The 27,914-nt window shown below is 42.1% G+C and overlaps 1 protein-coding gene across 10 annotated transcripts in view; it reads right to left on the reverse strand.

Annotated features, from left to right (window-relative positions):
- Positions 1–257: 257 nt before the first annotated feature.
- Positions 258–27,914, reverse strand: part of SLC6A6 (solute carrier family 6 member 6) — a 53,167-nt gene continuing 25,510 nt past the window's right edge. For all 10 annotated transcript variants that reach the window (XM_042823651.1, XM_042823647.1, XM_042823653.1 and 7 more), the window contains 11 exons: positions 27,129–27,363; positions 21,675–21,807; positions 18,574–18,708; positions 16,580–16,683; positions 16,342–16,466; positions 12,025–12,137; positions 9,078–9,215; positions 8,003–8,105; positions 6,975–7,075; positions 6,193–6,363; positions 258–4,405 (listed from right to left, as the gene is read on the reverse strand). In XM_042823651.1, the coding sequence (XP_042679585.1) occupies positions 4,265–4,405; positions 6,193–6,363; positions 6,975–7,075; positions 8,003–8,105; positions 9,078–9,215; positions 12,025–12,137; positions 16,342–16,466; positions 16,580–16,683; positions 18,574–18,708; positions 21,675–21,807; positions 27,129–27,363 (1,499 nt within the window). In that variant the 3' untranslated portion in view covers positions 258–4,264. The remainder of the gene's footprint in view (positions 4,406–6,192; positions 6,364–6,974; positions 7,076–8,002; positions 8,106–9,077; positions 9,216–12,024; positions 12,138–16,341; positions 16,467–16,579; positions 16,684–18,573; positions 18,709–21,674; positions 21,808–27,128; positions 27,364–27,914) is intronic.

Here is a 27,914-nt window from a genome sequence, read left to right on the forward strand (position 1 = left end):
TGCTCCAAGACTACTTCACCTAACTCTCCACTCCTGAGCTGCATTGCTGCTGCAGGTTGAACACCAGCACTGTTTAAGATGGTAAATACAGCTGCTACACTTTGATATTTCCATTTACTACACAAGAACAAATCCATGGTGGACCTACTATCTCACACTTCAAAAAAGACTTTTCTAAATGCATGGATCTGTTTGGACCAGATGAAAAGGAAAGCTATAGATGGAAAGGTAAATGACAACAGTAGCAACAACAATAATAGTAATAAAAACCAGTTCTATTTATGAAATCATATTGTTTAAATACCAAAATACAGAATACTGGTAAAGTCCCTTACAATAGATGCCCATTCAGTAAGATCATAACTAGTCACAGGTGAACTACAACAGACGTTTGGAAAACTGAGAAAGATCAGGAACAACTCAGAGAATCTTGTGGTGCAAATTTCTTTGCAGTTCTGCCATCTTCCATCTCAGCTCAGCTGGGAAGGAATGCTGCTGGAAATGTGCCATTTCCAATCCCACAGGAGCCGAGCAATACAAAGGTGTGTGGGACACGAAAGGTGTGCTTTTGTTTTGTTCTGCTGTCTTTACATTCAATGCTCTCATCCTGAAGATCTCTTGCCAAAACCCACACTTATTTTTAACAGTATCCAAACCAGTTCACTTATGACTAGCCATGATAACTCAGTATAAAGTTCCTCATTTACAAAAAACAGGTAAAATAAGTCACAAATGTTTAAACAATCAGGAACAAGAAATCACTTGCATTTGCAATCATAAATAGGTAGAAACACAGACTTAAAAATCATTTTTTAATAATTTTGGCAGAGGATCACATTAAAATGCAAATTTATCAATATCAACAAGAAAAGTTCAGAAACCCGATAAAAAACGTCAGGTAAAAAACACTTTAAAATGTGCATGTGCTCATTGGAACTCAGACCCCATTTTAAAACAGAAAGAATCATTTTGGAGGGGAGAGGGGAACTATTTTCCAGAAACGTTTCTTAGCTCTCTGTGAGCCCCAGCCCTCCCTTGCAGTCATGCTGACAAGCACAGCAGGGCCAGAGCAGTGTACTTGGAGATCACTTGGATGAGGTTGTTGCATACGTGCAAGACTCTCTCACATGGTACATGGAAGCAACTGATTTGAATGGCACAAGTTCACATCGAAATGGGGCTGGGTTCTGGTTCTCTGGTTGTTGTACTTTTAAAAGGTGTAGTATTGGCCCTCTGGTTTTCAGCACAAAGATGCTCCCCACAAGTGGGAGATGGCTCACTGAACTCACCAGACGTTTTTGATGTAGTCAAACCATTTTTTCCCCTACCTAAAGCTTGTCTCATCTCTATAGTACAAATCTGATGTGCAAACAAATCTCATACGCAGCCATATGGCAACATATCAAGAAAATTAAATGTAAATTAAGCATCAGTGTTTCATCTACGCTCACATAAACCATTAATTTAAACTCACCCCCAAACCTCATGCTTCAATCTTAACCCAGGCAAGCATGCCTGTGCACTGCAGACACTAATCATAACTCAAAAACAAGGGTCCATGTTGAATCCCACTGAAAGAGTCATCTACAATCACATTTCCTTGTCCTCGATGGTTAAAAGATTGAAAAAACAAAAACAGCTGTTTCCTTATTTTGCACACATCTGATGGCAAATTCCAGCCAGAACCCTCCTGGCCCAATAGAATTCCTGCTTTCAGAAAGGCAGTCGCCACTGCCCTGCAGCTGAAATTAAAGAGTTTGCCATCTCCAGCTGTGGAAAAGTTTCCTTTAAACTGCTGTAATACAGCAACCAGAAAAAAAAAAAAAAAACAACAAAAAGCAATGCTGACATGGCTGGTTTTGTTGCTGCAACTCAGCCCTGTGATGTAAAAATATGTACAAATTCAAAGTAGAAAAAAAAAATCTTTTTTTGCTTTTGGTCCATCTCTTAACTTTAAATCACCCTTTTTCTTTTACAGTAATACCAACAAGTTATTCAAGAAGTGTGCTGCTGCAGCCAGTTAGTCCATGGGACATGAACAAACAAATCAAACCTTCTGAGTAGGAATGTTTCAAATTGGATATGTTCCTGTTGAAATGACAAGATCTGCCCTGACAGACTAAGCTGACAGCAAAATCAACAGATACAAGCTCTGCTGTTGTCATTTCCTCTAGACACCTTTGGATAGCCTAATATCGGGGTATCATGAGAAGAAAAACCCCTTCCTTAAAAATAGAATGCCCACAAGAAAAAGCTGAGTTTTGGCAGAGAATCTGTTCCCAGCACAACCTGCTCAAGTTTAAGACAGAAAAAAGACTTCTGTCCATGTCTTGGACAGTCTTCAGGGAGCAGCTCCCCATGGAAGCATCCCCCTGGCCCACACAAAGTAGCACCCAGCAAAGCTGCTGCACCCCCACTGCCACACTCCTCCCAGTGGCGTTTTCCTTATTCCTCAGGTCAACCTGGAATGGAACACAATTCCTTCGGACCAAATAAATACAAAATATTGCAGTGTTACATTTCTTCTGTTTTAACTCAAAGTCCCCTATGTCCTGTTTCTTTAGCAGACATATCCATAGACTTTAGAAACATGTCTGCCACCCTCAAAAAGAAACTGCAATCTAACCTAATGGTGGGCAAGCAGATGCAGAACCCAGAAAGATCAACATCAGAAAGACCAACACAGCGGAAGAGCAATACAGGAGTGCAACAGCAAAGGGACCAGCATAGATGGAATGGTGTTACAATGGAAAAGGAAAGGTGCTCACCCATCTCTGAAGCTCCAACCAGAGAACCTTCCAGAGTGGCAGCCAGCCCTTAAATGGGGTCTAAGAGAGCTGCAGCCAGGTTCCACCCCTTCTGGTCACACAGCTCAATAGCCTTCACCTGTGCTCGCAGGGCTGACCCTGTCCTTTCCCAGGTGCTCAATCAGTGGTTCAGGCTGTGACTCAGCAGTTAGCACACACCAGATCCACTGCTGCTTTAAGAAACCAAATCCTTCTGCCTGTTCCCCCAACAGAATCCAATTCCTCCAAATACATAAATAAAGAGAATCCTGGTTACCAAACCTAGCAAAGCATTCTCGAGATACATGGATGAAAAGTACATGTTTGCTGGCTGATGTTATTATCTTCCTCACTATTATTATTAACAAGGCTATAAACAGTGCTTACGCCAGGTGTAGGTGAGTGGCTCTGTTCCTGGTGTTGGGGATGACCTGCACTGTGCCCACCTTTGGACAGTCAGAGTCCACAAAGGATTGGTGGTTTTTTTAAAATTATTTTTCTGCCCCAAACAAAGTCCAATAGTTAACATGCAAATGAGTGAGTGGGCAAACACCTGAAGCACCAGGATCACAGGTGCTGCTCTGTGCTGCTTGGGGTCAGGCTGCAGAATTCAAGCTTATCCCAGTGAATCTCTGCTAAAGTCTTTGCTGGAACTCTAAAGAGCAGGTGCTCAACCCGCCTGATCACACACAAGCAGCAGGCACTTCACCTAAACAAAAAATAATAATAATAAAAGAGTGAGCTGTGCCAAGTCCTGGAAACACCTTCCTCAAGCCCTCCTCTTGTTTGTGTGCATGGATCCCAGCTCTGCGCCTGCAGGAAGGGCTGTGAGGCTCTTCACACCCAGCTCCTCTGCCCACTCAAACACCCTGCTCCAGCTGCCCGCTGCTATCTCTATTCAGGGCCTGTGCTAAACACAACTGCACCCTTTTCCCTCTTGTGACCCTGAAGCCTGTCGTTTACCACAATCGAACCAGAGGGTGGAAATACTACACCTTTGAAAATTCTCTTGAAACAGCATCTTTGTGTTTTGTTTTGTTGTTGTTGTTGTTTTCTTCTCATATCTCTCAACAGAGCGCCTTTTGTGTGTTCTGTAGGTTACCCTGCTCCCAACCACACCAGCACCTAAAATTGCTTTCTGAGACTTGAATATATTGCTGGCAAGACAATCAATTCAAGTGGTAAGGTGTATAACGTTTAAGAGATAAAGATATATATATATTTAAAAAAACAGTAATAGTAAATTCCTGTAATATGTCTAGTCTGATATGAATGCTCTCCCTCTACAGAGAGACATCTGCTGTGATTACCTTACAAAATATTAAAAAAAAAAAAAAAGCACACACAAAAAATAACTTTCTCTGTGAGAAATAAAAATAAATCCTAGTGCAAATATAAAGCTCTGTAAACCTGGTCCTATGAGAATCTATGGTTAGTAAACGGCAGTTAAAGCAGGTTTATCCTCTCACAGAGAGAGCTCACATCATGGTTTCCACAATGATATGAGTTGGCTTGATCAATCCGCCATTCGAAGTTCCATTGGGGCAGAAGGGAGTGCCACTCTCTGTTTCTTTGGACCACCGATTCACTTCCTTGGGGGCAGCCACTGCTTTTATCCTCTGAAAGAAAGGGGAAAAAAAAAAAGCAAAGGTTGAGAGACCACACAGTCCACTGGTCTTCCTGTGCAGAACGGAGGAGGTGGCAATTCAACCACAGGGCTGTCAGATGTGCAGGGCTCTGCAAGGGCTGTGCAGTAGTACCATGGAGGAGGTTTGCTCAGTGGAGCCTGACTCGAGGCAGGCATGTCAGAGGGCACTCACAGCTTTATCCAACACTTTGGACTTTCAGTGCTGCAGCTGCTGCTCAAGTTACGCCTCTTCTCCTTCCTCATTTAGAAACAACTCTGCTTTTTAGGCCGCCTTTCATTGCCAAGTGGCAACTTCCCTCCTACATCTCAGTTCACAAAGCAAGAATGAAATGGCATCTGAGCAGTGTTTACTCTCTTCTCTTTCCTAACATGGTCTTTGAAGAGTGCTTTGGCTACTTTTAGACTTGTCTTTCAATAGACAGGGGTGACAAAGTGGGCAAGAAAATAGACACATGAAAATGTTCTGGCCACAGCTGAAAAAGGCCATTAGCACTGGGAGGAAAACAAATTCAAGTGTTTGTGCCCTGGGAAACGTTCCTTCCTTATTCTATTCTGTTGGGTTTTTTCCTAAGAGTCCCACTTTCTCCTCCAAGAATACCCTGGGCTGCATTTAAGACCATCTCATTAGGCAAAAACAAAACTAATCTACAACCTTAGGAAGAGAACTGCTAAGTTTTATGTTTGCACAATCTCTAAAAACTTTCCACAGGAAGAAAAACAAACCAGGAGAACTGGTGCTGAAATGTGAAGGGAAAGAGTTTGCCTGTACATCTATATGAACCTGAGAGAATCTGCACTGACAAGTCTGACGCTGAACCCAGATTTTCCAAAGATCAGAAAAATCCTGATCCAGTGTTTTGATTTGACTCATTAAGAATTAAAACCAACCAACCAAAAAAAACAACAACAAAAAAAAACCAAACATCAACAACCTAAAGCAACCTAAAACGTGAAGCATGCTGTCAGGAAAGTTTGACTTGCGTTCAGTCCCCCAGAGCAAAAGCCATGCTTGAGAGCCACAGTCCATACCTGGATCCAAATGTCCCTGGAACTAAGAGAGCTTTCAGACAGCTGGGTTCGATGCAGGTATTTCTGTTTTCTCACTTATTTTTAGGATAGTATTTCCTTTCCCCATGGGCAGGAGAAGAGAGACCTGGCACTGACAAGCACTGAGAAGCACCTTGGACTGAGTGCTTGTCTGCACATGGAAGCAACAGCTTTCCTAGCTGGAAACTGCAGAAGTGGGAGGCAAGTAAAATCACCTGGTGTTTGTTTGAGGCCAGAAACCTTTGTGTTTGCCAAAAGGACAAGTGATCTTTAACAGTCTTATCTGCATTCACTGCAGGGGAGGCATCCAACTTTGCCCTACCTGGACAAGGTGGCAGTTTTCCAAGAACTGTGCTCATTTTGCATAGAACAGAGCAATTTAAAGCTCCCTTCCTCTTCTATACAGACTGTGCAAAAAGGCCGTGTGTTTGCTCATGTTATAATCCAACTTATCAAACTGGTGAGGAACAACAGCATGTTGTGGCCTATTTTCCCTACAAGTACCCCTCCTTCTTTTAGTAAGGAGAAGTGAGAGCTACCTCAAACAACTTCTCTTTTCCAAAGAACATGTTTTAATGTTAAAACACATTGCTCAAAGCAGAAGTCAAATGCAAAGAACCTGCCGAGATCCCCAAAGGCAGCTCTACTCTGAATTCACTCTCCCATGTGCAAGGCAGTTTCTGACTTTAAGGGGGTGGTGGTTTCTCTTACCTCAATGAGCGACCCATCTGACCGTATGATGCGGATGACCATCACCATAGGGATGCAGATCATGGAGGAAAGGGCAAGAACCCATCCCAGGCCGATTGCCCACTCAGGGTATGTGTAGACCTTATTGTAGGTCAGTGGTTTGTACTTGGCCAAAGAAAAGACAAAGCACCCCTGTCGGCAAGAAAGGAGAATGAGTCTCAAAAAGGGTTCAAAGCAGCATGGCTCTGATGCTATCATTGGTCCTAAGGAAGACAGGCAGCAAGAGGCACAGTTGGCAGATATATATTTTAAATGAATGGGGACATTATTCTTCCATTTAAATTATTACAAGAGCATCTACATCTGCTCATAAGTAAACCTTTGCTTGGTAATAGAGTGTTAAGCGATAGTGCTGAACAGCAGCAGTACATCACCTGTCCTTTTCTGAGCTCAAACACTTGCTAAACATTACAAGGAGCTTACTTGGAATGTCCTTCCCAGCAAATGAAATAATCTACATTGAGTGTCTGCCTCAGACTGGCAGTCCTGCCTTGGGACTTTTTGTTAAAATGGCCTTGTAGTTCTATTACTCAAAGTAATGCTCTTTGGAGTGCATTACATTTGTGTGTCACAAACATAATACACAATTTGTGTGGGCAGTCACATTAACAGACAATGTCTGAAAAGATACCAAGCCTCCAGCAGCTCTGTAAATTGGTCTCTCAATGCTACAGTCTTCACTTAAAGAGAAGCAAATAAGAGGAGGCTTAAAGCTGCCCCATCAGCCTAGGAATAGGACTCACCACACAAAGAACTGGTGTGATCACAATCCAGCTCCATTTCATCCAGGGACCAGGTCTGTATCCAATCATATCCTCAATGGCATCATAAATATTATCAGCGCCTGTATTGGACAGTGAGTATCTTGATCAGAACTGAACAAATAAAAGCCATGTAAGAACTGCAGAATTACAGCTGCCTTTCTTGGCCCCCAGGGGGTATTTAAAACAAGGGTGTCAGATGTATTGCCCAAATTACCACAGCTGTGAAGTTTAAGAAGATTTTCTCCCTCAGAAGCTCAAAGGCTGGGGGAGTCTCTGCTCCCACACACTCATTATTTAGATGCAGGAGTGCAATGCTAATCCCTCCTGCCCCTGTCATAATCATATTCCTCCCTCCTAAGTCTCGCTGAACTTGCCAGAGAGATCACAGGGAGAAGAACACAACAGCAAATGGTACACCCTGCTTCTACAGAAATTGGACTGGCATAAAAAGAAAGCTTGGCTTATTCTGCTTTCTTAAGCAGATGGAGTATATGAAGAATCAGGGAAACAACCAGTAATAAACACTGATCATTCCCAAGCTACAATCTCAAGGCAGCAATGAAGGCTGCTCTCAGACTTTGGTACTCAGCATCACCTAAAAAGAAGGGGACAGAATATACTTTTCTGTCAGCTTTCTTTTTGTGTTTTCTATTTGTCTGGCTTGGCCTTTGCAGACATTGCTGCTTTGAAACAAAACTCTCAGAGATGAGCACAAATTTTCATGGCTGGCCAGACTTTCAACTCTGCTCTCTAAACATAACACATATAAACGCTCAATTGTGCCTTTATTAATTAGCGGTGAAAAAAACATTCATTTTCGTGTGGAAAAACACTGAACACCTTCATCCCAGGTGCACATTTGTCTCTAAGTGGCCAGTGCAAATTTATATTAATGGCATGTCTGTGCTGCTGGGAGGGTGATTCTGGGATGGCTGATGATTAAACGTTCGGCTGTCAACACTCTCAGTAACTCATCCCAAAGCATCAGGTGAAAGTTTTTCACTTACCATAAACCCAGGCTACAGCAATACATTCAAAGAATGCAACCCACAAAAGGCATACACCACTAGCTGCATAGTAGTCAAAGAGTTGAAAAACATACATGCCACCCTGTAACAGAGAGACACAGTGCATTAGGATCCACCAGGAAAAAGATCTGAATACTTCAAGCCCAGCCCCAGCAAAATCTGCCAGCAGACCTTGGTGACTGCTGCCTAACAACCAGAAATAGCAAGAAAGTGGCACTGCCTTCCCTGGGGCATGTGCTTGTTTACTAGAGGAAGCATCCTAAACAAGATGACAATCAAACAGAATTAAGCCACTTAGTATAATCTACTGAGACACTTAAGTCTTTCCTTCTTAGAAGTATTTTAGGATGGTCATTTATAGGAACAAGTGACCTGAAGAAGCAGTAGGTCCTTTAACATGAACGCATCACAAGCACTAAAAATGCCATCAGAGAGGGTCTGCACTTACACTCTGAAAGGACTTTTTTCACTGGAATCTTTTCCTTTCTAACTCCATTTATTTACACTGTTCTGCTCCACTCCTCCTTTCACTACACTGAACTGCATGTGCCTGAAATTGTACTTGAAAAAGGAAGTTTGTCAGGCATCTCTGTTATAGGTGCTATTTCAATTCCCACAGCTGTCCTCTTCCAGATACAAATACTGCTCAGCTTTTATTTTTAAGATAAATAACACAACAACGTTGGAACATATTATTATTTATAACAGAATCAATTCAAGAATATTTAATTGATTCAAATCAGTTGAACTAAGATAAAGTCTTTTTTCCCCTGCATGCACTGAATGTGTTCTTAATTCGGTCTACTGAAGGTTCTCCATGTGTTTCATCATTTGGAGCCTGTTGTTAATAGTCACACTCATGCTGATCAGAATGAAATTAATCAGAATTCATTACTCCGTTCCTCAGATCTAGGGATGGAAGAAGCTCTCTAGATTTAGAGTGCCATTTCTCTGAGTGGCTAATTCTGATTCACAGCTAAAATAGGTCTCAAAATGGCTTTTTTTTTTAAAAAAAGAAGCAATTTAAGCAATTTCCAGCAATGCTGTTACATACCTCAGTCACCATAGTTAGTCCCAGAAGATAGCTAAGGAAACATACTATAGCGATGAAGATTTCCCGTCGGTAACCCTTCCTTAGGAAGGATGGGTGCAGATCAACTAATGACGTGATCTGTCCTTCAACTTCAACAAACTAAAGAGGGAAACAACAGAAAGAAGTGACTTGAAAGTTATCCGCCATGCATTTCATCCTAGCTCATAATTAAATGCTCCACAGCAAAGCTTCAATCTCAGTCTGTGGCAAAATGCTGCAGAAAATGAGGTATTTCTCTGTAACCTAAAGGTTAAAGGCTGGGGGAAGTTTTCAGTTTGGAATAAGCTTTCAGAATTGATATTTGTTTCCTAGCATCCTTGCAAACTACTAAAGGGGCTTTGTGAATGAAGGCCACAAGGATAAAGGAACTTAATTTGATGACAGGAAGGCACTTATGGCTTTTATGTTGTAGCTGCTCCAGATGAATACGCAAGGCATGCTGGTAGAGAGGCTCAGAGAAAACCCTCTAAAAGCCCAAGCTGCCCAAGTTAGGAGGGTACCAATCAGGTGTTTTTTTTTATGTACTAGAAAACCTCACAAGTACTATTTAGATTAATTCCGTGGTTGAATGTAATTCTACTCCTGAATTTGCTACAGCAAATCTAGCCAAGGGAAAGCAGGCTTTGATATGAACTAACAGCCCCTCTTGCCTGAACCTGTATTTTCTGAACTGGTGAGCAGAGTTCTTCTGGCTGAGGCTCTGGGGCACTTCATCAATCACGATGGAAATCTTGGTACAGTTCCCATACAACGGCTTGGTAAGCTGTTTGCACAGGTAAAACAAAAACAAAGCCCTGAACAGGTTAGCTAAAGTCTAACCAGCTTTTGTACTGACTTGCCATTTGAAAATCACACGTAAGGTTTGTAACCCGAGTTAACCAAGTAACCAAATTTGAATAAAAGTTCAAAGTTTACTGGAAATCAGATGCATTTCACCCACTGAGAACAGTGACTGCTGAGCTCATAAAAAAATCCACAGAGATCATTCAGCACTTTCACCTGGCAAGGTACAAAAGCATGAAGAATACTGAAGGCACAGGGATACTATGGACAACCAAGACTGCCCCTGTAGAAAGGATCTTCATTTTGAGTGGGTACATTATTTTAAAACCAACCATTTCTTGCAGGGAGTCTATGAACTAGCATTCTGTCAAGAACAGACATCTTTTCCTACCCAGTATCTCTTTCCTTTCACACAGCTGAGAAGTGCCTTATAGCAACTCTCCCTCTTTGACCATGAGCTGAAACATCTTTTTGAAAACACAGTTGTCCAGCAATAATTCTGCTAGATTTTGCAGCCTCCTGTCTTGTTGTGACTTATGAAAACTGGTTTTGCTCCTAAACACAACCCTTTGGTCTGATTTGATCTTAGCCTGCTCTGGCATTCCAGAAACCTGCTTGACTGCGCTCCAAAAAAACCCAACAAACCAGAGGGGTGGAGGAGAGAAATTAAGTGCTCCAATTAGTTTTAATCATTCTACGCACTGCAGAGCTTTTTAAAATTACCAGACAGCTTCCAATTTGCATAAGCACAGGCTTGCTGAACCACAGCACTGGGAACTTGTAAATTCACTTTGCAGTGATTAAAAGTTGCTCACTAGAGTTCAAAGATTAAAACAAATAGCAATTTGGGCCAGAGTATCAAAAATGTAAGAGAGAACAACTGGCTAAAAATCTATTTAAATATTTATCTTCATACAAGAGAGGACAAATAAACATTTCACCCTCAACAATTAAGTTTTTGTAATCTCAGTTCTTTTCCATTTGAGTGCAGAAAGCCGTCTGTTGCCCTGAAAACTTGAGCAATTTTGAATGTGCAGTTACTGTATAATCCTTTGCCACATATATTTCCTTGGAGTGAACCATCTAGAAATGATTTACAGGCTCCCTTGTGAAATTTACTTCAACATTCCTATAAGCAACCAGTGAGAAAAGTTAACATAACTTCATGGACTAAGCTTTTTGATTTTTTCATGGTCACTAACTAATAACAGTGCGTGCAATGCAATGAGTGCACTGGAAGCTTTCTGTACCATTCAGAGACACTGAATGCATGCTGATGTGCATGATGTGAAAGTCAGAAGGATCCCAAGCTGCTTGGCACCTCTGAGCAGAAGACCTGAAAAAGAGAGCAGTTTTGCCCTCTGTTTGTGAAGCCACTATGGATACAGTGATACTGTGCTTTTTGTGCCTTGTGATGACACTGCAGTTAGAGGAGGTTTTCTGACTCTTAGTAACCTTTGAAGTCAGTACTCCATGAAGCTATTATTTCTTACAAAGCATTTCAATGGTGGTGTATTCTAACGGCAGGTGATCGCAAAGGCACGAAATACTCTGTGAACAGATTGCAGTCTTCTTGGATATAAGGAAGAAATTTCTTGTGATAAGGGCAGTGAGGCACTGGCACAGACTGCCCAGAGAGATAGTAGTGCCCTGTACATGGAGACAGCCAAAGTCAGGCTGGATGGGCTTGGAGCATCTGATGGAGCTGTAGGTGTCCCTGTTCACTGCAGTGAGGTTGGACCAGATGGTCTTTAAGGGTCCCACCCAAATAAAATGATTCTAAATTTCTAAACTCAGGAAGTTCTTCTCCAAAGTAGGAAAATACTGAACATAGTGAAAATGCTGGTATTCTGGGGACAGACTGCACTCATATTTAGGCAAGGGTAAGTCCCTCTTGCACTCAGCCAGCTCCTGATGACAAAGACTTGCTAAGCAACATCATGTTGACTACCAGTCAACAGCCACAGACCTATCACACATAGTCCCTGCACCAAAAAGCAACACAGATGAATTCCTCATAGGCAGCATTAGAGAAATTCTCCTCTATAATTCATGCCAGTATAACTGGCTTTGCCCAGTCAGCACTGACACTAGAAGCCATGCACCCCTTACCCATCGTACTGACCTGGCTATCCAGTCCAAGCAACAGAAGCATAATAAAAAAAAGGATTGCCCAAAAGGTGGGCAGTGGCATCATGGACACAGCTTTTGGGTAGGCAATGAAGGCCAGGCCTGGACCTAGAGAAAGAGAAAATAGGAAAGGGGGAGGGGAAGGGAAGAAAAACAGTAAGTACCAGCTCTGTGGTAAAGGTAGCACACTCAAATGCAGGAATGCCTGGTTCCGTTCAGATAAATCCAAACGCGGCTGGAAATACCAGAAGTGAAACAGTTTGGCTCTTTTATCTGAAAACGAAGCACGCATGACTAAAGCAGAAACCATAGGCCAACCCCCGAGGCATTGCTAACTGATCACCAGCTTTAACATCCGTTTCAGACATGTCAGTAATGGAGGTGTTCCTACACCTGCCCACAGGGACACAGGTCAGTTTTGGGGCTGGGGGGAGAAGGGGTGACCCAGGGGAATGGCAGAACCCTCACAGCTAGCCCACGTGGTCGTGATGAAGGTGATGATGATGAAACTCTTTTTTATGCAGGGAAGGGATTCTGCTAGAAAAATTCCCAGGGGCCTTCAGTAGAGCAACCACTGCCCCACTCCAGACACAACTTCCAAAACCAGCTTTTCTAGAGCAGGGTTTGCACTCTCAGGCTGCTCCTTTGCTTCTGCAAACCTTTACTGCTGCACTGACCAGGCTAGTCCTAGTTCTATCAGCTGAGGTCCCTGAAACAAATGCCTTCTGCAGTTAGGAGTCCTGTCACCTGGCCAGCTTAGGCAGACCTGCCATAGTGACACTGAGTATGAGCAACATGACCCACAGCTATAGGATGGGTTGATGCAGTCTGGGGTCACCAGGGGGTTGGGACTAGAGCCTGGTTTCTCTGCCCTGGAAACTAAAGGCTTGTTGTTGAATGCTTTTTCCTAGCCTGGCTCTTGCTGCACCGTGGATCACTCACACCCACACACTGAGCATACAGGCAGTGCTCTCATGTGCTGATCTGCAAAGGATCAGCCTGGAGCTGTGTGCTTTCACCTATGGCTTGGGAGAGCTTCTACTGAGAGAGAAGGAGCCCTCTCCAAGTGGGAGACAGGAACAATGGGAAGCAGGCATTTACAGCAAGCTCTCAAATTGGCCATAGAAACTGAATTTGAGGGCAGATTTAAATACAGATTAATACCCAGAAATACCTAGCTCAGCTTTAAGAAGCCTTGAAGATTTAACACTTCCCAATTTTGAAGTAGATTTAAGTAATTTTCAAAGGTAAAAATGATTTGTTTTTTTAACCGCTGCAGTGTGGGGACAGAACTCTGATCTCTGACCTGTGCAGAAAAATCTCTAAGGCTGCTCTTCCTACCTCCCACTTTTCCTTTCCAACAAGAGAGATGGAAAAAGCAAGAGAAAGAGGTAAAAAAAGATGACTTTTTTTTTTTCAAACTAAAGAAAACTTTAAGTCACAGAAAATATTTGAACAGAAATAAATACAAATTAGCCAACAATCAAGCAACTAATTTTATTTAAAATGAAACACTGCTAAGATTTTATATGACAGAAGATACCAAAAAAATGGTGAATGTATCAAATTGGGGGGGGAGGAAAAGTTTTATTTTTCCCCCAACTCAGTGGCTACAGGAGATCCTCCCTCAGGCAGAACTGCTACTAGATGGCATTTGCAGTTATCTGTGCAATTATGAGACAGATGTAAAACTGCTCTCCTCAAAACCTGCTGCAATTCTGTATGCTTTGGCCATTACAAGTGTCCCTGTACTGCACTACAGACAAGTAACAAGTGCCCTAATCCCTCTTGCAGCTTTTATGTTATTGCATGTGTGGTGAAGTATTTCTTTCAGTCAAACAGAAATGCAGTATAATTTAAACTGGACTCACTTTGATATTTTTTGTGTCTACAATGCTTTGCTTTCTCCCTTTAAAATCAGACGTTATTTATTAAAGGTCTGATTTCACTGGGAAGCCAAAGGGGGTTTAATTTAACTCTGGTGTAAGCCTACTAAAGCCAGTGGAAGCCAGCAGGAGCCACTCCTTGCTGATGACAAGGTGTGCTGGGAACACTGCTACAAGGCTGAATTTGGCACAGGTTAAAAAAAAAAAAAAAAAAAAAAAGTGGCCATGAGATTCTTCTGCTAACAAATTTATTGATGTTCCCTGGATGGCAGGAGGGCAAACAAGGAGATAAACAGTGTCATGCACAGGTCACAGGGGACTTAACACTCTGGGCAGAGATGAGGGCAAGCAGCAGGCAGTGCCACTGTGGACAGTATCCTCTCCCCAGGGCTAGAGCCAAACAGCAGTGCCTCTGATCACCTTTTTTTCTGACCCAAGGGAGTGGTTCTGACCTTGTGTCATGAGAAATCAAAAAAGAAAACGCCCAAAAAAGAGGCTGAACCACCTGCTGAATGTCTGTGCTCTGAGAAGTCAGCCCCAGCTCCGGGATGGGGCTTCCTCCAAGGCCTGGGACGCTTGTCCCAGCAGGACTAACTGGTCTGCAGCAGCTCCACACCAGACCACTGCTGAGGAAGGCAGCAAAGAAGGCCATGGGAAGTGGTTTGGATAATCTTGGTAATGCTTACTATCATATAAAACGTGGCTTACTATTTAGCCAAAGTTCAGCCAGAGATGATGAACAACTCACTGAACTGCTGAGGTGGTTGCAATGCCCGGCCACCAGCAACTAGGGCTGAACTGAAATGAACTAGAAAACCTTAACGAATAAATACAAAAATAATCAAGAGACCAAAAGCAAAGTTTAGAAGCCAATCAGTGCCCTCGTCGTTTCAGCTATGAAGATGGGATTATCATACCAATCTTCTTTGAAAAATACTAGGTAGACACTAAGTTTAACATTAAAAAAAAATTAGTTAATAATGCAATGCTGCTACGAAATTGTTTGATTCTTAAAAATGCCAAGCAACAGGAACATTGCTGCCTGTTTATCAGAGATTTAATTAATCAAAATTAGCATAAATATTGACCAGGAAAAAAAAAAAAGCAACCATTTCAAAATGCTACTCTTGGAACTGATCCATCTAGATCTTAAAAAAAGAAATAATAAAATGTGCTGTTTATGATTCACTCAATAGGATTATTCCCTTGCTTCCTGTTTTCAAACAAAGCAATCAACTCGGGATCAAAATAAGCATGGTGGCCAAAAGTGTTAACTAATTGCACTCGCAAGAGCTTCGCCAATTGCAACCACCCAAGAATCCAGTGGTGCCACCAATGTCATTAGTTTTTCATTAGCTTCTGTCAACTGAGATATTTTTTCTTAAAGACTTAACTCCTGGAGTCATACAATCAGGAGATATATTGAATTTTCTTCGTAAGAGCATGCTTCCAGAGAAAAGCTTTCAAATACTATGCAGGAGAATTAAAATTGAAAGAAAAAAAAAGAATGAGAAAGAAATGTCAAAGGTGCACTCAAATGATATTACTGTTGTTTGAATTCGATTAGCTTTAAGTCTGCATCACAGCTGTTCATTATATTTGAGTTGAAACCATCTAACCTGCCTGTGCTGTGTGTAAGTACAATGCTACGCCTGCCCTCCCAGACAAGACATGCACGGGGAAAAAACATCATCTGTCACAAATGTCACAAGCTGGGAGGATTTAGCCTCCTTCAGCTGCACGTGCGTGGCTGAACATTAATGGGGAGAACACTTCTGAAATAATGGAAGAATAAAAGCGTACATCCAGTTTCAGAAAGAACTTCTCACAGTTACATCAACCTCATCCTGGAGCTACAGAGGACAAGTGCAGGACTGTGACAGCTGGAGTTCCTGTGGATGACATGTTCCACAGAACACAGGAGAAGGAGGCTCTCCCATTTCTCTGCCTTTCAGTGAGATTCAGGAATATATGCATCTATGTCCCCTCTGAAGGCCAAGATAATACTCCCACTGCTGTGAGCAAGCAAAAGTAAGCTATGAAAAATGCATCAGTACTGGCTATTTGCATTTGAATGAAAATAAAGGTAGTCTGAAAAGAAAGATGGAATACATTTTTGAGTCAATGAACATTCTGGGCCCTAGATAATGGCATGGCTATCATACCTCTCATCTCAACTCAAACGGATTAGAACATTCTAGGAAATATATTCACTGCTCTGTTAATCAAGAGAGTAATTAATACAACCCCACTAACCATCACTGCCCTCGATGAAAGCCCAAATCAACAGTGTGCTTATTGTTCTGGAGATTATGGGAAATCTTGTTCTGTTTTTATTGCTTAGATGTTAGCTGATTGAGTCTGCAGAACTTTGCTCACACGCTAGGCGGCAGTGCCCACCACCACTGCCACCAATACCATCGTACCTGACTCTGCCACATCAGCAATGTTCACCCCTTGCTCTTGTGCCATGAAGCCCAGGACGGAAAAAATTGCGAAGCCAGACACAAAACTGGTACCACTGTTCAGGCATCCCAGCAGCAAACAGTCCCTAAGTCACACATATGTCATGGAGCAAGTTAATTAAAAAAAAATTAACCCATTGTCCCTACTTTATTTACATCATTTAGCTAAAACACTAAACCCCCTTAGATGGAAACTTGCCTATAGCAGTTGTATTTGTACTTGTTGTAGCTCCCCAGGGAAGTCATTGCTCCTAAGCAGATTGCATATGAGAAGAAGATTTGTGTCCCTGCATCTATCCAGACCTAAAGGGAAAGACAGAAAGACTGTTATTAACAGCACTGCTTCATTGCAACCCTCAGCACAAACACACAGTTCAAACTATACAGTATCAACAAAATAATTGATTCCAATGAGGGTGATAGCTATGGGATCAGGGAGGGTGGGGAAGAAAACATCACATTTGCAAACTTGGCTTTTGAAGGGAAAAGAGAATTGTTAGCATCATAACCCACAAGAACATCAACTCTTCAACAGTTCCAATATTCCTTCCCCAGAGAGGCTTAATATTTCTGGCCTCTTAGTCATTCAGCTGATCCTTCCTGTTGGTGCAACAATAACTGTGCTTCAGAGCAATAGGAAATGCAGAAGTATTTATAAAACTGCTCATTTCTGTTTTAAGTCATTTCAATTAGAATCAGCTGACAGTGACTAAACTGAGGATGTGAAAAGCTTGAGAAACACTTTCTTTTACTTTGTTTATTTTCTTAATTTTCTAGCTGTTTTTGTAACTGTTTAAATGCAAGATAAAAAGCCACAGGGGTGGGGGAAGAACAAGCAAAGTACAATGCACTGTGTAAGATGCGTATCTGACCTCGGTCTCATGATTCTTTCTTCTGATTATACTTTAAAAACATGTACAGAATTAAATAACATTACAATATGAACTAGCTTAGTAAAGACATAGACATCAAAATGCATCCACTGAATTACATCTGTTCACTTCTTTCTGCAAATGCAAGCCTGCTAGCATCAGTAGAAACCACCACAGAAACAGAATAAGTGAGAATCAAGACTGCAACCATTATTTTCTCCCTCCCACCACTGCTTTCCAGAATCCTCTTGATAGGTGGTATGTCCTTGGAGATGATGCTTGTGCTAGACTGAGGGAGGGGACCTGCCAGCTCACACAAATCTCTTTTACATTATCAGCTAATAGTCTGGGTTTAGGGCTAATAGTAGATCATAAAAATGATGGAGTCCCATAAAAGATGATGCATTCATAAAATATAATGTCTCCTATAAACAAGGTATCTTACATAGAGGGCATGACTAAAGAATGAAACAAATTTCCACAGCGTTTCTTTCAATTGCACTTTTTCTACTTCAGTTATTTACCTACCAGTGGAGTTTTATTTTAACCAAATACTCAGTAGGAAGAAATAGCAAGGAAAGACATTATTCTATCTCACTGTGACAATCACTTCATTATTTTCAAGGATTCCTAGTTTCCTATTTTTGGTTAGGAACAAGCGTATTGCTTTGGTTGTACTTTTGGGTGGGTTTTTTTTGCATTTCTCACATGATTCCTATAGGCTGGTGTGCTGAAATGTCTCCATACTTGCCCCTTCTGAGACTCCTTACCCTCATAGCCTACAAAAATGGAGTAAGTCTAGCTGCCACTCACCAAGGCAAACTATTTTCTCTGCCCCTCAGAAAGCATTTTCCTCCACCTTATCGTATTACTTTCCCAATCTCCTCCTTCAGAGCAGTAGGTACTGAGGTGACACTGGTACTCACAGTTGCTGTTTGTTGCTCCATCTGTGAAGCTCACGTTTCTCTCCTTTGAAACTAGACTACGCTCATTAAAAAAATGCATCTCCCTTACCTTACCAACAAGAAAGCTGAGATTGAATAACAGGACAGAATTTACAGCCTCAGAGTCCTTTGACACAAAAAGAAAAACACACATGCACACACACTCATACATACATATGGAAAGATGCATTAACACATATAACAAGTGACCTTCTCAAGCAGATCTCTGGAAAATACAACCCAGCATTAATGTTCATGTTATATTTGGACCTCAAAAGACTGTGGAAAAAATCTATTGCCATTACATCACCACCATCACCCTCCACCATCCCTCTCTGTGCAGGAAATCATCCCGCTCCCCACTCCTGGTTCCATACCTGTGGGTCAGCTAACCGTGAGATATCAGGGTAAAGATAAAACTTGATGCCTTCTGCAGCTCCAGGCAGGGTCACACCACGGATGAGCAGAACAAGGAGCATGATGAATGGGAACGTGGCAGTGATGTACACCACCTGGGAATACAAAGAAATCACACGGTCAGTCTGTGGCGCTTGATGCTACACCTCCATCAACAGGAATTCAATGCAGGGACTGTTTCTGGTTTTCTTCAGTTGTGTGACTCTGCTGCTAGCCCTGTTTGCCGTGCAACCTCACACCACTCCTACAGGCAATTCCAAGGAGCACTTTATTTGGATGAAGATAAGTTGGTCCATGCTCCTGCATCTCCCTTCCCTTCAACTTGAAGACATTAAGACATTTAGATTGCCATCAGCCTCAACAGTGGTAATTTCCAGCCCCATAACTTTTTTTTGCCCTTGCTGCTTACTCAGCAACACCATTATTGTAAACTAAGGTTCCATTCACCCAGTTTTGAGAATGTCTTCATTATCTTTAACTTCCATTCCTACTCTTTTTAAATAACAGCCTGCTTCTTATCTTTCTGCTCATTTGATGAAAGAGCCCTTTGCTTTAATCCCCAGCACGAGGGTTAATTTAGCACGCATTTGGACAGTTCTATCTTTAGACCCACACTTTTTGACCTCTAACATCTTGTTTTCTTTGCTCACCAGTGTTTTCTCTCATTTTTCATATAACTGCTGTGTTACAGTGAAGAGCCACTACAGTCCATGAAAGGTCTTTTTTCATAGTCAGATGATCCCCCCAGGTAATTGCAGTTTGCTGACTTGATTTAAAACATATTTTTGTTTTCCACAATTTGTTTAGCTCCAGCAAAGCTCCTGGGATGCACCATTTTTCTTTTTAAGTGTGTCCTCTGAGAGTAACCAGGAGAACTCAAAGCCTCCATGGCCATAGTAATTCAATGGTGACAGACTGGTTTTGTAAAACAAAAGGAAACCTTTTCACACAGGCCTTTTTAAAATCCCTCTTTCGAAATCTCTGTGTATTTGCCCCTGACAAATAATATGCCTTACACATTAGCCCACTTCCACCAAAGCTGATGGATTATAGGTGGTTTTCTTTGCTTTCTAATTTTTAATGTGATCCAGGCCTATGATAAATTAAAGTTTTCTTACCAGAAAAACCTCCCCATATGTGTTCACAAGAGCTGAACACACAGCACTTACGAAGTGGCCTTTGCCCTCCAGGTAAGGATTCTCTTCTAACACTGAAGGAATTTTAGAGATCAAACATAACTATTATTTTTCCCCATAATTTAGTGTTTATTTGTCCAACATGCTACTACGGGATTTAAATTATTTCCCCCTACTCTCCAAAGAGCCATTAACACACTGGAACCCAGGGAAGTGCTATAAACAGTGATCTGCTAAAGTAAACTAGACTTCTCAAATAATTCAAGTGCTCCATTAGAGTTTACGGTTTACTTTTGTTTGACCCCAAAGTTAATGGAGTCAACCAGAGACTTTCCAATGGCTTTGCTGGGCTTTGGCTCCACACCCCCATGAGCTCAGGCACTGTGGAAAGGAGGCAGTGAATTCCTACTGCCAACTTTGTCTTGTAAGAGGAAAATTTTGCTGGGTTTACTCGAAGTAAAACCTGCCAATAGCTCATTTTAACAGACCTGTTTTCAACCTGTTAAATTCACAGGGATGTGAAACAATGTGCCATAGGGAACGTGGAAAATCCCTCAGAGCCATCTTAACCTTTACCAAGAAGAAACCAGGCTCACAAAAAGTACTGAGCAACGTGTGCTTCCACTCTTCTTCTATGGGAGGTTTATTGTGCTCTCCTTTACTGTTAAATTTACACCATCATCTCACTGGGTCACATCAATCAGCAGGAACAGAGAAGCAAACATTTTTGTCAACATGTACTTTAGAGGTGTGGACAGAACTGGCAGGAATCCAGAACGAGGCACCAGCATGATTTTAATGAGGCTCCGTGATAAAAATCACAGAAAGCAACACAGAAACGACAATAAAACAAGCAGTTTAGTCAACAGTGGAACTAATAAGGACCAGCTTCGTAGAGAATTTTGTCTCCCTGTTGATTCTGCAACATAAAAGGAGATAAAACTGCAAAATCATGTGTTTTCTGCAGTTGAGGAGCTCTCATTTGCTCTCCACTCTCAACTTCCCTAAGGTCTAACAAAAGGTGAGTTCACGCTCTAGCTTCTTCTCAGCTAGGACATAACCAATCGCTCCCTTCCACCCAGCTGACTAGAAACGTGTGGAGCTTCACATCCTGAGACGTCCCTATCTCTGTTAATTTACCCAAAAAACTGACTCAACCAACAGGTTTGAAAGTTAGGAGAGAGACATGGCTTCAACAGCATTTTCTCAGGGAACTAGGATTAAAAGCACTACTGTATGCAAGGGGATAACATCATGCTTCAAATTGTTTAGTGATTGGCCAAGAATGCTATAATTTGTTTCTTGCACTAGAGTAGGATGAGGTGCAGGGGTGATGTAACTGTTAATCTTTAAAGAAAAACATGACTCCAAAGTGCGCATAGTAAGCCTAAATCAAAAGAATATCCAGGATCTCTGTTAAGGACAGTGCCTGTAAACAAGCACCTAAGTTTAGTCTTCTCTGTCTACACAGAGCTCTTAAGTAAGCAAGCAGCATTTCAAAAATGCTACACATCCAGCATTTTCCACTGGCTTAAAACATCCCTACCACAGCTATGTTAACATCCACTCCATTACACTGAGAATGAACTTGGCTGGTGCGAGAGCACGGGCAGGGAGTGCAGAGCTCTGTGCATCGTAAGCCTAAGACTCTCCAAGCTCATTACGTGCATCAGTAGGATGCTTGTCCTCAGAGAAGTAAAACATGCCATTGTCTGCTTCTTGATGCCAATCCAGGAATGGCTACTTGACTCAGGCATTTTGGGCACCGGCTTTCCAGTGGCAGCTGAATCCAAGTCCCTGCTTTATTCAGTGCAAAAATACAACTATTTGCAAAGAAATTATGAGCATAATTAAGAAGAACATTACTTCGTATCCTTGCCGTCTACTAACTACAGTGATTATAAAAAGGGTGAATGAGCACTTACTTTCCCAGTGGATTTGACTCCTTTCCAAATGCAGAAGAAGCATATCACCCAGACGAGGAGGAGACATAGTGCCAGATCCCACTTGATAATACCAATATCTTCAATCCCTGAGGACAAGCTCAGTACATTGCGCCTGAGTGTATGAAAGGAATCAGAACAAAAGAAAGATGCATGAGCAGAGTGATACTGAGTCTTGCTGTGATGTCTGCAAGTACAGGATGGCGCTTGGGGCAGCACATGCATGGGTAGCTCTCAGCCTTCTGCCTGCTAATTCAGAACAGCTTAAGCAAACGAAACTAAGCTCTGCATGCCTAGATCTCCCCTAGCTTTGTGGCACTCTTTTGCTTAATATGTTGCACAGCATTTCACTTTAAGCTCTTTTAGCAGCCCACAATTACCTCAGTATGAGGTAAGAAACTATTTTGAAATCAGTGTGGCTTTTGCATTTGCTGTCTTGAAGGTGTTAAGATAAAGTCACCCCAGCACTGCCTACCTCCTAGCTCCATCACAGACATTTCTTACTATTCTACACCCATTTTCTTCTTTCCATTACCCCCCATGGCCCTGCACACAAGCACTGTCTTGCCTGCACTCAGTGACCACTTCCATACCCTGAACCAGCACAAACTATTTGCTGAACTGTATTCTGTTACTTAGGTTAATAAATAAAAAGAGATTCCTGTTTTAAGATGGATCTTAAGGATTAGGGCCAGGGCCAGTTTTTTCCTTGAATTAATTAAACATTTTTTGTTTGTATGTTTCAACTAGAAAGGAAAAAATAATGAATGAAGTCACTGATGGAAAATTTGCAATTAAGTTTTTGGAAAAAAACCTGAACTGACCAGCTTAATAGGACTCAAACCTTCATCCATCTGTTTTTGTGACTCTGTTCGCCAAATTCACTTGGATTACCTGTGTGAATGTGTTCTCACATCAAACACTTCATTCTCCCTGAACGTGTGTGCATTTTGCTATGGGAAAGGACTAATGGCACCAGACAGGGTAAGTCTGCCCTAATCAGCACAGCTATTCAACAGTTATGAAAAATCCCTTAGTAATGAATGTCTGGCAGAGTTGCAGTCCTGGTTCACCTGAGAGTAAAGAAATCAAGGAAAACTCACTGTGAATACACAAAAGAAGAAATCACATTTATAAGACAAATTTCTGCTGCAACCTCTCATGGCTTTTTAAGAAATAGATGCCAATTTTCCAATTTACAGGCAGTTCATATGAAATGTAAAAGGCAGCCTATAGAGCTAGCTCTCAGGAAGCAATGAGTAATTAACTGCAAACACATTTCAGGATAAGGATATCTATGAATGCATTCAGCTAAGATTTCATTGCTTTTTATTAGGGGAACTAGAAGTGAATGGCTGTCTCACCCAGAATATGCCCCAGCAGCCCTGCCCAGCTCTCCTGGAAGGTACCCCACGGGTCACTGAGAGCCAGCTATGTTATTTCTCTGTGGCCTGGCAGCAAGCACACAAAGTGATGTGCTGCCTTTCTCTATCTTGAATTCTCTGGTCTCACGAAAGCTCAATACCTTAAAGAATCCACCCAGAATTACCAGTGGGGTCTCAGAGTTAAAACTGTTTCATGAAACCTAAACCAACATTTTTTGCAGAAAAAGCACTCAACCTGGATTTGTAATGTCCTGAAAATTCAACTTCAGGAGGCAGCAGGATCCACACTATGCCCATACCTCTTCAGTTTTGTTACACAACCCACTGTTGCAGAGGCTGAGCCAAGCTCACTCACCTCACTCACTCAACTCATTTCATACTATGTATGCATGAATTTGTTGCTAATTATAATTTATAGTCATGATGCTGTCATTAACTGTCTTTAATATTATTTCACTGGGGCAACAGGCTGGGGCGGAGTTCTTTGCAACCATGAATCCCTGAACTTTGTTCATACTCTTGAATCGTCTAGTGATGTACAGCATGGAAATGTAACAGGAGCAGCAACTGGCTTTAGAACATAAACAAAAACAAAACAAGGAGAGTTATGCAATCTTTGAAGGATATTCCAGCTCATTAATTAAGTGAATGCAGCCAGAACTTACATACCAGGAAAGGCGAAGCACCCTGACAGACATGAATAGCTAACGCTGAAGCAGTACGTACCAGAAAGCTCTTACAAGGGAGAACATGAAACAACTGTTAAAATTCTCCATTTACCCCCAAAGGCAGAGATAGCTGCCCTCGATTTACCTCGTTTTTGTGTTGCTCCCCTCAAGATTACATGCCATTAGCATGTGATGGTCTTTCTTGGGATTTGGACGAAAAAAGTCTGATTACCCAATATTTATCAACACTTGGCCAGCACCAGACAATCAGAGGTTTTGTTCAACCATAATTATCCCATAACAATTATCCTTTATGCATTAATGTGTGTGTAAGCCTTTAAGGTTTGGGGCTTTAAAATAAAATCTTCAGAAGTAAGACCTGAAGCATGTGATACCAAGAGGTAAGTCCCTGATACAAAGCCAGATTTGCTTAACCCCCTTTTATTGCTGCTCAAGCAAGCATGTGATTTGTACAGAACATTAATTCAAATGAACTGAAATGTCAGGCTGTACTATATGTCCAGCCAGGCTGAGAAGGACACGTGTTGTTCAACATGAAGAGGTTAATGCATCAGTGTGGTCAATTATATCTCTGCAGAGTTAGCCTTACAAAGCAGGAGTGATGAGGACACTACATAAATCTCCCGCAATAAAAACAGCATTGGGTTTCAGAAACCAAATACTCAAACCCCTAAATTAAATTGGAATTAATTGTGCCACAAAGCAGATGGATATCTTCGGTTAAACGCTATTTATTGACCTGTCCTTTCAATGCGGGTAGCTGGCTGGCTGGCAGCTGGCATTGTCTATGATGGCAAAGTACTCATAAAGTTCTTGAGATTATTTTTAATTTCAGAACCATAAAGCATAGTAGTATGGCCTTGTAAAATCTACGTTGCTTTAATGACAGCAGCGCTGAGTGATCTCTCTCTGTCCTTCCTTGAAGACACCAACAGTTGCTTATGCAGAGAGAACAGCTATTTTTAATACTCCTGTAAGAGCAATGAGTCCCGAAGGCAGCTTGATCTGTTAAGGACAGTTTGCTCATGATGAAACTCTGAGCTACGGACGGTATGTCTGTATTATTAGTTGTATGGAGCCAAATCCCTCCCTGGCACAACTCCAGGGAGGAGTTTAGTTCATGATGTTTAAAACCGCTATTTAAGAACAAAAGTTAAAGTGACTGCAAAGTACTTGGGAAGCTGCCTGCACAAGCACTGGTTGCTGAACAACCTTTGCTCTGCTGTGCTAAAGGAATGTGGGGGCACAAACCTATTTGTCTGGGGAAGGTGGAAAGGAAAGCACTGTGAGAACTGAGAATTTCCTCTCCAGCTTTGGGCACCCCCAGTCTGACTACATGCAGTAGGCAGTGCCTACAGGAGGATTTGACTCAGCTTGCAGAGTTCTGAGGGCAAAAACTTGATTTATTATAGAGGGAACTTAACTAAAAGCTCCACATCCATGGGAACATAATTCCCTCAGCCCACAAGCAGGGTGCCCTGCCCCCTTGTACCTACTGTAGGGTTACCCATGGTGTCTGGTGTCCAAAGTTTTGGATCTCACTGAAGGGATCCCACCAGCTCTCCACATGTTCTTTGCACCTTGCTGCTCTCCTGCCTTTGAGTTCATTTCCCACGTTAACTTGCACTACCTCCTACTACTGTTCCATCTTATTGGCTTCTTCAATCTTTTATCGTGCTTTTTCTTTTACCACTCACTTTCCCACTCCAAGCCCTACTCCCTCTTCTTCATGGGATCAGTTACCTTCTCAGTCTCCTAAAGAAGACAAACCAGCTGGGGCCTCATGGAGACAAGCTAGTTGCTAAGTTTATGCATTACAGGAACAAAAGCTCCTGGGGACAGCAGGACAACTCTGCAGCCCCGTCAGGAAGCTCCTAAGCTACTGAATGGTACAAGAGGATCAGTGAGTAAACTTAGTGCACAAAATTAAGATGAACACACTGCTCCTAAAATCCTGTGAGAGCAACTGTATGTCATGGCAATACGTGCTTATTACCAAAGCCTTGAGACCTTTGAACATCCCACAAAAACAGCTGTTTACTTGGATTCAAGACCCTGAGTACCAGAGTGGGAGAGTACAAAGGAATAAGAATTGCTTCCTCTTCTTCCATAACTTGGCTTCAAGTTTCCCAAAATACCCAAAGTTGCCATTTAGCAAATCTTTCCTTACGTTCTCTTCCACTCACAAGGGAGGAAAACACCTGGGAAAGTATCAGTCACTCAGCAAGTAAAGGCAGTGCTTGTGGCATGGGGAAAACAGCTGTTCTCTCAGCCTGCACCCCATCCCTCACGTTGATCTCCAGTGTATTTTGACAAACTGCTCATCAAGACCTGCTCTGCACTTTGTACTTTGGCTCCTGCATTACAAATTTTAGCACAGCTCATAATAGCATTTTTTGCAAACCTAATGCATGCCAGATATATTTGGCATGAACATAATTCCCGCTGGGGGTATTGGCCGAAGCTTCCTTTTAAAAATAGAGAAGTAGGTACAAGTTCATCAGGGAACCAAACAGAATTTAAACGTGCTGAAAGATAAGCTGGATCAGAAACTTATTCTACTGCTAATCGATTATCGCATCAAGCCAAGAAAAAAGAATGATTTTCTTCCTAAGCTATATATAGATCCTTCGGATTTAAGTTTCCCTACAGGTGTCTTCCTCTGCTGCTATGTTTTGACAACTGTATAAACACTCAGAGATTTGAGGTCGTCCCTGCTCAGAAATAAGTTATGCAATATAATTTTGAACTTGAAAAATAACAGAGAAATGGAAATAAGAAGCTTAAGCCTGACAAAATCCAGGCATCAAGTAGAACAGAACTCCTCAAGGATTGCAGAAGTAAATGATGGAACAAAGATGACCAGAGAAACCTACAATACGGGACAACACCTCTGTCAGTTTTACTGATGAGGTCACGCCTCGCATCTTTGTCAAAGCGATACACATTGCAGTTTCATGAAGTGCACCGCAGGTGACAACAGCAAGGGAAGAGGCAACCACAGAGGTGGTGATTTGTCACTGCTTCTGTTTTAAATCCCTGCTGCCAGGACATCTGAAGTGACTTGTTTCTATTCTCTTGCTGAATTTGGAAAAGCCCAGAGAAGAAACAAACAGAATTTCCTCCAAACTAGAAATTGCACTGGCCTGTTAGGGCTCCCCATACTCTCTAGGCGGAGTGTGGTTATGCATCTAACAACTTCCTCCACCACTCCCAGACTTACCGGTCTGCCAAATGAGCGATATCTAGAGCCATTCTCTTCTCCTATCTAGCACTCCCCATTAAACTTCTGCAAAATCTCAGGCATGATCCTTGGCATCCCCCACAGCATCCCAAAGGTGCCATGAAGATGGAGTACTTACTCCCAGAACTCTGTGACAGGAGAGGTGAAGTTAGTGGCGTTCAGTGATATCCAGAGGGTTTTGTTCTTCCTGAGAGTGTCTTCCACACAGGTCGGTGTGTTCCACTTCTGGTGGCAGTGTGCCCACGGCAGGACGCTCTGGAACGACTGGAACAGGTAGTAGAGTCCCCAGGCCAGGATCACAATGTAGTACACGTTCAGAAGGGACACAATCACTATGGAAGCATAACCAATTCCTGGCGAGAGGGGAAGAGAAAGGAAATAGGCACAGATGTGATATGTGGTCCTTGCTAGGGTCCTTGTGAGGTCAAAGACCTGTTGCTACTGCAGTTCCTGCTGCATTGTGGACTCGTATCCCTCTCTCCCACATTGCTGCTGGAAAGTGAACTCACACATAAGCACTGGCCACTGTCTTTGACTTCTACTGGCACTCAGTGCTGAACTTCAAGCTATGGCTTGCTGAGATTGAAGGGGAAGAGATGCAGGGAATCTACCCAATTTTACAGGGGCCTTATTACAAGAAAGTTAAAGCATCACACTTCATTTATTTGAAAGCTACACAATCTCACATCTTGGACATGCGTTCAGGCACCATTCACTCTTATCAACTGGCTCAGCTCCGTATAAATGCAAAAAAAAGGCAACTCTTGAATGAGTTAGAAAGGAAAATTCCAGAGTTATCAAACTGAAAGCTGCTGTTTCTGCCCCAATTTCACTAGTGCAAAAGAAGCACGATATTTGTAGCTGTTATGCTTAATTAGATCAATGTTTAACTTTGCTATCAATA

This window comes from Centrocercus urophasianus, unplaced genomic scaffold, assembly GCF_019232065.1.
Source record: "Centrocercus urophasianus isolate 14NV4802_14NV808 unplaced genomic scaffold, USGS_Curo_1.0 seq_22, whole genome shotgun sequence".
In the NCBI taxonomy this organism is placed as follows: Eukaryota; Metazoa; Chordata; class Aves; order Galliformes; family Phasianidae; genus Centrocercus; species Centrocercus urophasianus.